Source organism: Tupaia chinensis, unplaced genomic scaffold (assembly GCF_000334495.1).
Source record: "Tupaia chinensis unplaced genomic scaffold, TupChi_1.0 Scaffold144262_1, whole genome shotgun sequence".
In the NCBI taxonomy this organism is placed as follows: domain Eukaryota; kingdom Metazoa; phylum Chordata; class Mammalia; order Scandentia; family Tupaiidae; genus Tupaia; species Tupaia belangeri.
The window spans coordinates 503,762-514,947 of NW_006204120.1; the positions used below are offsets into that span (position 1 = coordinate 503,762).

The 11,186-nt window shown below is 37.3% G+C and overlaps 1 protein-coding gene across 2 annotated transcripts; it reads left to right on the forward strand.

Moving 5' to 3' along the window:
- The first annotated feature begins 3,737 nt into the window (after positions 1-3,737).
- On the forward strand, positions 3,738-10,981 carry FAM216B (family with sequence similarity 216 member B). 2 transcript variants are annotated; one of them, XM_006166474.2, is made up of 4 exons: positions 3,738-3,827; positions 5,632-5,744; positions 8,831-8,951; positions 10,663-10,981. In XM_006166474.2, the coding sequence occupies exons 2-4, from the start codon at positions 5,646-5,648 to the stop codon at positions 10,905-10,907; spliced, it is 465 nt and encodes a 154-aa protein (XP_006166536.1). In that variant the 5' UTR covers positions 3,738-3,827; positions 5,632-5,645; the 3' UTR covers positions 10,908-10,981. The 2 variants fall into 2 exon arrangements, with proteins under 2 accessions (XP_006166536.1, XP_006166535.1); XM_006166473.2 differs by having other exon boundaries at positions 5,638-5,744.
- Positions 10,982-11,186: the final 205 nt, after the last annotated feature.

The following is an 11,186-nucleotide window of genomic DNA, read 5'->3' on the forward strand; positions in this document are numbered from 1 at the left end:
CACAGACGACAGCATGATTCAAGCCACCAGATCTGGGACTCGAAATTGCAGTCGGCCATGTGAGAGTCCAGCGATATAACTATTACACTACGTTCTGGTCCCAACACAAAGTCTGTTTTTAGAGAACCATTGCTATCCCTAATGAAAAATATTTTTTTGTAAATTCTAACGAATTATTTGAATAACCTTGTCTTATGACCAGAATTATCTGAGAGCTACTAGTGTACCTTTTTTTTTTTGTAAATTCTAATGAATTATTTTAATAACCTTGTCTTAAGACCAGAATTATCTGAGAGCTACTAGTGTACCTACTCTGGTTTCTTTTGACATCTTACTGCTTTGTTCTATGGAGTTTAATTGAGGTTATAGGATCAAAATGAAATCTCTGGACATTCCTTCCTTGAGTTATATCTCATTTTATATTGTTTTCTAAATTAAAAAGAAAAATAATGTTTTTTGGGGAAATCCTTTAACACATACCTGATCATATTCAGCTTTTCCTTTATTGATAGTCACTGCTACTAAGTGTCCAAAGTAGTTTTTGCCAACTAAAAGTGGTTCTTATAATCCAATCTGGGATTCCTTATTATGGAGACCAGTAACTCTGCAGGGTTGGTATGTGGGGAAGATTTTGTTTGTGATTTTGGAAAAATAGTTTTCTGCAAACAACAGAGAAAACAACAACAAGGAATAATGAGGAAATAATAATAAGGAATACTTGATTCTCCCTCCTCCACCAAACAAAATTGAGCTCCAGGGACTATGTGGCCTGATGAGAAAGCAGAGTCCAACAAAGACTACATGAGACTCAGAGTGGAGTCCAGGTAACAAATAGCAACATGGAATTGGGAAAGAGACAACCCCTTCACTTTGCTACAGTGCACTGAGGTCCTTTGAGGGACCCGTCAAGTTCTTCCCATGGAGATCTCTGCAGCTAAGGAGATCCTGGAGAAGCAGGGACAGAGGATAGGAACAGATAACCAGGGAGATACTTATCCCCATGACTAACAGTGGCACTCTGTCAGACCAATGTATATCAGTTAGGATATACTCTCATCTTGGATTCCAAACATGAGTCCCTCTGCACTTGGTATCACCCATGAGATTCCATTTACTGCATTATTCCATAAAAACACTTGATCGCTTATGTTCTAAGCATTGGAATATAGACATAACAATGGTTTAAGCATTGTATCTCATTGCTAAACAATGTTTAAACTGTGAAATAGCATGCATTTTATCTACCAATAGGGAACATTGCATATTCTATAGGAATTAGATTGATTAAAAATTTAAAGTCTTTTTAATTTTAATTAAAAATTTTTTTTCTATGAGAAAAGATAGTATTTTCCAACAAGGTGCAGTCCACACCAAGACCCAGCAAGACTCGGATCATGAGCACGCATATGCCCAGTGTACTTGGGGAGGTGGGGTTTGTGGATGTGGCCCCAGAACCTTCACATGTGGGTCACATTCACAGACAAAGGGCCACATTTTATAGCTGTGCCACTATTCAGCCCCTAGATGATTTTTTTTCCCCTCCTTTTCACTTTTTCTTTTCTTTCTCCTTTCTTTCTTTTGTAATTAGTCTTAATTCTTTTTGAAATATCAGTCTTTTGGAAAACTTGTTTTTTGTCCCAAACTGAGCTTGTATCTTGTTTGCCCATTCTTGAATCTTAAGTTTTATCTAAATGTTTATATCTCATTCTTTGATATTATCTATATAACTGGTCACTTATTTTATTTTGTTCTTTTCTTATAAAATACTAACCTTAGTGATATTAGGCAAACATTGATCATATGTCTAAGTCCTTTCACCTCTTGCCTGATTTAATGGATCCTAGAGTACCTCTTAGATTCATGTTGATGTGTGCTGGAGAGTGCCCATCATCTCTCAGCTCCATGGGTATCCTCAAACTTTCTCTTTACCACTGTAGTAAGAAGACTGCAAAACACAGTTCTGAGAATCCTTTGCCAGCTGGCATTCAACGGGGACAGGAAATGAAAGAATGGAGAAAAGAAGTCAACTTTTTTCATACCTTCAGCTTGCCCTTGTAGCAGTGTCAAGAGCAGCAGCAGCAGCAATAGTGGCAGCAGTAGCAGCAGTAACATTAGCAGTTTGGGGGAAGAATGTAGCGCCAAAGGTGTCTAATGAGTGCAGTTTCCAGAGACACCACTCAGGCTGTAGCAATGTTCCAACAGAAGCAGCCTCAGTGGCACAGTGTACATGGACTCTGGGCAAAATCATTTTCCCTTCTATCTTCCAACTGTAGCTATGATGGTAGTTTGGTGTAATTGCAGATCCTTGGATAGCTTAGCCTTCCTCATTTTACTCTTCCAGCCCATTCTTAGACTTTCATAACAGGTTCCCCCTACTTCAAGCCCTCTCTGTAAAATACCTAGATCTGTTATGATTTTTCCGATTAGGCAGAGACTAATGCAAGCTGTTCTGAATCAACTTGTGTGTGCAGCATCAGCAGATGTGGTCTGCCCTACAACACATTTCATCATGTCCTGGAACAACATTTAAGACTCGACTGACAATGTCAACTCTACCCACAGCTGTTCTTTATCTCTTGGTAAGGAATTACCAATCCCTCCGATCCAGTGAGGGGTTTTTGTGGCATTTGCAGATACTTGCTTGTGTCATGTTTATTTCCCAGAAGATCTGCATTCAAATTATTGAGGAGGGGGGAAGCAAACCTTTTTTGTTTATTGTTTCTTCTTCTTCTTTTCTCCTTCTTCTTCTTCCTTTTTCTTCTTCTTCTTCTTCTTTCAGGTTTTTGCCACAGGGTGAGTATGATTACCAGAGAGAAGAAAAGTGAAAAGTCATCTCCCAGAGGGGATGGCCACACCATAGTCCCTTTTCTTCCACTCTCCTCCTGGGATCTTGGGCAATCATGCACACATGCCTGGAATGATTTTCAAGCTGGTAGGTTTAGGACTCGAACTACAGTTGTCCACCTGGGAGTCCAGCACTTTAATCATCATGCCACCTGTTGGCCCCACCATCTTTCTTCTTTAGTATGTACAATTCACTACTTTTATACATTTGATTTTCCTTCTCCTTAGTCTCATGAAAATTTTGAATTCATGGTTTTCTTTTGATATTTCTTTTTCCATTTTCTTTAGGAACTCTTCATCTTTGCAAGTAAGTTGGCATTCAGAAGGCCAATTCTCAAGAAAAAAAGAAATCCGTAATATACATTTTCACAGAGGAAGGAGTGAGGTCAATTATGAATAATCTTATGCCATAGGATCATTATCATCATGTATCATTTCTAACTAAGATCAAATATGTAAACTATCTTACCTCCCACAAATGAGAAAAGAACATTGTCTTGAACTATGGGAGAATTCCATAGGTCTCTATAGTCAAATTCATGCCCGTACTTCTATACTTGTATATTTAGAAACTGCTCCTTCATCATCCTGAGCAATGGAGAAAGTGGTCACTGACTTCCAATTTGTGACTGATGCCTTTGTGTTTCCTCACCTTTAATAATGAGCATCTCCATCTCCACACACTTTCTTCTCCCATGTGTGCATATGATGTAGATCTGGTAAATGAACAAGCTGACACTTGGTTAGGCACAAAATTTGGGGAGGAAATGTATTAAACTGTAAAATTGAATGCTACCCAGAAGCAGAGAAAAGTGTGTAGCCAAATTTCCCCAGCTCTATTTCATCACATGATGTTGCTTGGATATCAACTTATCAACAGACTGAATTTCCTTCACTGCCACCACAGGAACAAAGAGCTCTTGTAAGAAAACTGCATTAAATGTAAATGCGAGCTTTTTGAAAAGGAGGAACGTCAATACAGGGTAAGTTCCTTTTAGGCAAATCTGACTTTTTGTTTTAGATATGTTATTTTTTAGATTCCTTTTCTCTCTGAATTCTCAAGGCATTTTAATCAAACTTTATCAGCTATAGACCACTTGCATAGGTAGGATGGATTTCTTCAGCAACAGCCCAAGAAAATCTTACTTGACTTATTGTCACAAGATACCTCATCAGTCATTTTCTTATACTATTTGAGGAGAGAGGAACTCTTTACAGCCTTGCAGAATATTTATTTTCTGCTCTACAGATCTGGAAGATAGGAGGAGGGATATCAAGACAATTTGAAAACAGGATAGAGCATAGGTTTCAATCACAGAAACTGTTAAAATGGTATATCTGGTTTGTATGGTTTCTAGAGTGCACATTGAAGGAAAGCAGTATAAATAAAATATTTGTGGTTTAATTTATAAGTTGGTATCATGAAAACAGTACACACAGAGATGCTGACTAATGTTTTCCTAAGAAACTTCCCTTCTGGAAGATCCAAGCCTTAGGTTTGTGAACTCAGAAGCAATCAGAGTCTTCAACACATATTAAGAATACTTCTTAGGCATGTGTATGTGTTTGTGTGTATGCATAAGCATACCTACGGTAGGGTGAAGAGAAAATAAACGGGTGTAGGGTAGGAATGTGCTATAGCTATGATCCCAGTCAATCTAACAGTCTGATGAGGTAGACATTGCAACTGCCATCAGTAATGAGAGTCCTGAGGTTAACAGAAGGGGAGAAACTCATCTATCGGCTTCTACAGGTGTTAAAACCTCTATTACAGATTATTTTTTCTGTTACTATGTGGCAGCATTGTTAATAATAGTTTGACATGTTTAGAGAATCTGCTATTGTATTTGATTTGTCATGTTCTTACTTTCTATCCTTTGTTAGTTTACGCTGTTGTTAAGGGTGAGGGAGAGACCAGAGGAGGAAATGTTTGAGAGTTCCACGCTGTGCCTTGGCAACCATATCCCAGTATGTCTATTTTTCCCGGTTGTTAAATGTTTTACTATTATATACACCACCTCAGACTCTAAACTCTAAACTTTCAGGAAAGGAGCCTTCATCATAGCAGGAGTGACTCCTTCATTCTGTATCTTCATCAAGAAAGTGGAAACATGACTAAGTTTAATAGTTTATTTTATAGTAATTTATTTTATAGTACAATGCTATAAAATTACAAACCTAAATGTACAAGAAATGGAGAATGATGCAAAGGTAAACTTCACTGCCTTTAAAATCACTATTTTTGAGGAATATTTATTAACCTTGGAAAGTGCATAGCATATGTATACAGTGATCTTCCTTCTCTAAATTCACACACAGTCTACTCAGAAAAAAAATTGAAAATCAATCAAATGTCAATAATTGCTATAGACAGCTTGATATAGTTCCTCTTATTTTATTTTTTAATTTTTAAAATTTTCCAAAAGGATATATATTATTTTTAGAATCCGATAATAAATGTTATTTAAAATTATCAAGAAATAATTGTTGCAGAAATAGCATCGCTCTACTATCCACCTGTTCCAAACACAGAAGCAGAAAGATAATTTTAAATTATTCTTTAATTTCATAAATAATAAATATTTCTGTATATAAGAGTAAGAATGGAAAAAGGTACAGAAGTAGTGTGATGATGTTCAATGACTTGGAAGCATGTAGAATAAATGCTCTTATTCCTTGAAATGAGTACCTTTTAAAAATTTACATATTTGCTTACTTATTTAGGTACATCCTCAAAACTGGTTGAGCAAAATAAAACTCTATGCTCTGCTTTGTTGTTCTTTGGAGGTACAGGATAAAGAATGAGAGAAAACTGGAAAAGACAAAAAATCTTTCAGAATGCTGCACGAATTCCCTGCATTCGAGTCCCTCCTTCTGTCGCTGGCACTTCCTTACTGAAGGTACAACATTTTATTCACAGATGGAGAAAACTAGTCTGTCTCTTCGTCAAGGCTCCAGAACTTTTTCTACCGTCTTCATCACCCAGCATTAGGGAGAAGAGGTGACCCCACTTAAGTACTTGATGCCTGTTGAAAGCATGCATGGGTGAACAAATGTGCAACGCTCTTAGGTGATCTACATCAGTCCCCTTTTAGGAGTTCTGGTGGGCAGCCACCTCTTCATGGCTGACCCACTGCTGTGATGGGAAACTCATCAACTGACCACACACTATGGTTCCCTGTTGTAGAGCTGTTAGCCCCTTTGGGTCACATTTAGTTTAAGTCGTTCTCATAAATATTCCTTATAAAATTTTAGCTCTTTTCCATCCCTCAAAGGAGAGGCAACAGGGGAATATTAAGAATGTTACCTCTTACTTCTCATTTCAGAAGTTTAAAGTTTTACTAAAGTAGGGCTGGCAGGTGGTATGGAGGTTAAAGCACTAGACTCTCACATGGCTAACCACAGTTCAAGTCCTGGGCTGGTGGCTTGCTTTCTCACTTTCCCTTTCTCTCTCTGGTCAAATTAAAAAATAATAATAATAATAAAATAAATAATTCTTTTTAAAAATGTTATTTTAAAAAGCTTTACTAGAGAAAAGAAATAGGCATTATTTTTTCTTTGTAAAATAAAACTACAATTTTTTTTTATCTTGCATTATGAAAATTTCCATTACATTTTGGAGTTTCATTCTTGAAGTTGGCTTGTAATTTTTATACTGTCTTGTTCTCAATCATTTGAAAAATATTAATTAGTTATTCATGAGTAGAATTCATTCTCCTCTCCACTTATATTATTCTTTAAAATATATAATTCAGAACCTGAAAACTTAAATTGTTAGGTACTTGACTTTGCTATTTTCAGACTGGATATATTCTCAGTACTGAGTTTAAGGTCTTTAGGTGTCAAAAAAAAAAATCTCAGTCACAGATTTCAGTCTCACTCATGTTCTAACAGGTAAAAGTCACCTTACTTAATTACTCATGGGTATAAACTAGTTTTAAAAATTCTATTATTAAGATTAGGAAACTGGGCCAGTAGGTGGCATGGAGGTTAAGGCAGCGGACCCTACATGGCCAACTGTGCAGTTTAAGTTCCAGACCTGGAAGTTTGAGAATCATGATTACACCAGGCACGTGTATGTGCATGTGCCCAAAATCCTAATAGGAGAATGGAGGAGAAGGGGTTGCGGCATGGCCATCCCCTCTGAAGGGTGATTTCTTATTTTTCCTTTATCTCTCTCTTTCCAGCAAATGTATGCCCACCCTATAGCAAAAACACAACTAAATAATCTTGAAGAAATTTTAAAAAGCCACAAGGTAGGACCAGCAGTTGGCATAATGGTTATGTCACTGGACTCCCATGTAATCAACTGCGATTCAAGTCCCAGACCTGGTGGCTTAAACTCATGCTGGGCATGTGTGCGTGCATGCCCAAGATCCTGAGAGGAGAATGGAGAAGAAGGGATTGCAGTGTGTGGCCATCCCCCCTTGGGGGGGGGAGGTGATTTCTCCCTTTCTGTCTCTCTGTCTCTCTTTCTGCTGAGCACATGTGGCTTATAGCAAAAACCTCTTGGGAACCAGCAGTTAGCGTAATGGCTATGTCGCTGGACTCCCACGTAGTCGACCGCGGGTCGTGTCCCGGACCCGGTGGCTTAAAACTCATGCCGGGCGCGTGTGCGTGCGTGCCCACGATCCCGAGAGGAGAATGGAGGAGAAGGGATTGCGGCGTGACCATCCCCCCTGGGGGGTGATTTCTCGCTTTCTGTCTCTATGTCTCTCTCTGTCTGTCTGGCGAGCGCACGCGCCCTACAGTGAAAATCTCCCCCCCCCAAAAAAAAAACAAAAACAAAAACAAAAAACAAAAAACCTCTTAAGAAAAAAAAAGCCACAAGGATCCAAATTAGAACTGTAAGATAGATACTTAATGATTTTTCTTCAAAACTTCCACAATACTGCCCTTATTTAATGAGAGGAATGAGTGGAAGCATTGCCTTGATGAAGAAAGACTCTGGTGAATCTTTCCTGGTGTTTTTTTCTGTGAAAGTTTTGGCTAACTTTCTCAAAACACTCCCTCAAACACTCAAACACTCTGTTAGAAGCAGATGTTATTATTCTTTGTTCCTATCCCAGAAAGTTGTTAAGCAAAATGCCTTGACATTCCCAAAAAATGATTGCCATGATCTGTACTATTTATCTGTCTGCTTTTGCTTTGACTGGATCACTTCTACTTCTGGGTAGCCATTGCTTTTATTGTACGTTACCCTTAATGTAAGTTACCTTTAATGTAGCATCTCCTATTAAAATTCTTCCCATAATTCAAAATCTCAATCCCACTTGTTTAAAATTTTCACCGAGGGCTCAGTTCTTGTCTGCAATGGATCCAGGCACAGCAGCTTTGGCACCTATCAACCAAAAAGTTTGCTCAACTTTGATTTTCAGTCAGAATTGTGTAAACTAATGTCTCTAGTTCTGGCTGTGGTTTCTGTCATGAATTGTTGGTCCTCTTCAGTTAGGGTACAAACCATATTAATTTTTTTTCACTAATAGATGTGGATGGTCTACCACTGCTGGTGTCATCTTCAGATCATCTCATCTCTTTTCAAATGGAGTTGTCCATCTGTAAATTGCTGATTTCTCTGGGGATTTTGTCTCCATAAACTTTTCATAAAGCATCAAGTATTTCCCTATTCTTCCACCCAAGTTTCTCCATAAATTTGATATTTGTTTTCCATCGATTTTAGCAGAATTCATGTTGTTCTGGTAGGAACTTTTTTCAGACTGATGTCTTATCCTTCTTAGTGTCCCAGACCAGATCCTACTCAGACATGTTATAACAAGTTAGTACAAGTTTATTTTAGTGCAAAATAAATTTGAAACCCATGTAAGTTATTTTTTATAATACATATTTTTCGCAAACTTTTTGAAGACCTCTTCTATGTTTAGCAAAAGAATGATCTTATTTCTGGGAAAGCTAATATTGAATAAAACACACTTTAACCATGTAGAGCTCCATAGATTCATCAAAATCACCTGTTCTGCTCTGACAGGACCTAACCCTAGGACAGCAGCGCTACTTTTACAGCACCATGAGAATTTACAACTCTGGGCCCCTATGGGAGGCCCTGAAGACCCGTTATATTCACAACCTTCAGTACCAGCAGCTGCTCGGTGAGTGTAACTACATCAACCAGACACTTCAGGAAGGAACTTGTGTTTTGGAAGTCAAGTTTCTAGATGAGAAGTTCAAGTAGAATGGCATCTGTGAGTGTGTTGTTTCATCAACATGGCTGGCTAGCCAAGTTTGAAAGTGATTTTTCCTGGTAATAGAAGCAAGAGTTTGTGGGTAAATTAAGAAAGTTGAAAGAAATTAGAGTATGGATTGTTATCAAATGTTAACAACTCTGAGATTTACGGGAACTTGATCTAGGAGATTGTTGTCCCTAGGCTTCGAAAGCCAGCCTTAGCTCGAACCACTGCTCAGCTCCTTGCTATTATGCAAACTTGGAGCTCGGTTTGATCAGAAAAGTAAGAGTTATATTTATTGAGCATTTGCCATGCTCCAGACATTATATTAAGAGCTTAATAGGCAACATCTCATTTTCTTCCCACTTTATGATTGTGGAAAACATGAGCTTAGGCAGGTAAGTGACATGATCAAGATAAGGTAGAGAGTAAATGTCAGTTAGGATTTTGTGTGAGAGCTATCATTTCCAAAGACCCCAAATTTTCACAACCTTGTTCTATTGGCTCTCCTCTCCTACCAACCTCTTCATAGTTTAAAAAACATCAATCAAATAAAGGTCATAAAGACCATCATACATTATATGCACCAATATACTGAAAGACATAATTGTCCTATAAAAACGTTTATTTTCTTACAGGAAATATTTTCCATTGCCAGCCCCTCTCTAATACAGTTTTTCTAAACATAAATAGAGTATTTTTTAAAAAATAATCCACTCACTTGGCTTTAATACATCTTCCATCTAGTGTTGTTTCTTTATTTACACAAACAAAGATGTGCTTTTTTGCAAATGATTTAACAAAAATAACAGGAGTTATTTTTTTATTGAGGACTTCCTACCCAGCAGGCACTATTCTAAAACTTTGCATGTATTGTTTTTATTTAAATCACATATATCTCTATGTGGTAACTGCCCTTATAACCTACATTTTGCAAAAAAAGAAAATTGAAACATGGATATGTTAAATAAGTTGACCAGGGTCTTGAAACTAGGAAGGAAAGAATCCAATATTTAATCTGGTGTCTGTAATTATCTGGTGTTCCAGAAACATCATCTAATACCTCTGTTTTTAGAACAAAATTATCCAGAAGCTAATGAATTTAGAGGCAGAGTTATTCAATTTTTAGTGTGCATAAAAGTGACCTGTTACCTTATTAAAAAGAAGATTTCCAGGCCTAATCCCATGAGTTTCTGATTCAGAAGGACTTTGGGATAGTGTCAGAAACCTGTATTTTTAATAAGCACTTTCAGAAAATATAGGGCCTCAGCCAGATGATTCCCTAGTTGGAAGTCTGCAGACTACACTGAAAAATATCAAATGTATCTTTCTGGTTTAAAGAAAGCTTTTAAATTAAAGATAAGTAATTCAAGCAAAAATTTCTCATGGGTCAAGTTCTTTCCCAAATGATTTGACATGTTAATCACGACTAAGTATTAACTTATTGAATGAGGAGCACAAACAAGAAAAAGATTTGTATAAGCTTCTGGTCCTCAAAGATTATGTAATATGGGTAAGGCTAACCACAAAGTAAAACATATTTATATTCATGTACATATGTGAATATTTGAAGTTTTGTTTGCTTATTTGTCTTGTAAAATTGTTGACATTGAAGTTTTTCTCATCTTTCTCCTAGGATATATTACTCAACAGGAAGCTTTATCTTGGGCTATTTTAGTTAGAGATTCAACCAAGAGAGCCTCAGCCAAGGTAGCTGCTCAAAGAACCATTCCCCGGAAGTCTTCAGTCATGACAAGAAAATGTCTGTCAGCTCTACCCATGTCTGTGGTTCTGCCCAAGGTCCAAAGCACAAGGTGTGGTCAAAGGCAGACTTCACGCAATCTCCGAGATAGCCCATGTATCCCCGCTATCTATGAGTGATTAGAGCACATGTGTTGAATGATAGTAAATAAATGGATAACTTCTAAACAAACCCTATATCTAGAAATAATCTATCTCTCTTTTTGTCAATAAATTTTAAAGTCACTTTACTCTATAGATTATATCTGGAAAAGCTTGCTTTGAATTAAAGCATTTAAGAGAAATCCTAAAAGTAATAAAGAAGGACAGTGACCAGAGGGTGCCAGGTTCTCAATTACTCGGGGACCATCCCTGCAAGGCACTCATTGTACATAATGAAAATACGTAAATCAACACGGA

Bases quoted from the DNA above. Each gene is read 5' to 3' on its own strand.
- FAM216B (XM_006166474.2), top strand. From the start codon at position 5,646: ATGAGAGAAAACTGGAAAAGACAAAAAATCTTTCAGAATGCTGCACGA. The intron at 5,745-8,830 runs GTACAACATTTT...CTGCTCTGACAG, and splicing joins CTGGCACTTCCTTACTGAAG to GACCTAACCCTAGGACAGCA. The intron at 8,952-10,662 runs GTGAGTGTAACT...TCTTTCTCCTAG, and splicing joins TCAGTACCAGCAGCTGCTCG to GATATATTACTCAACAGGAA.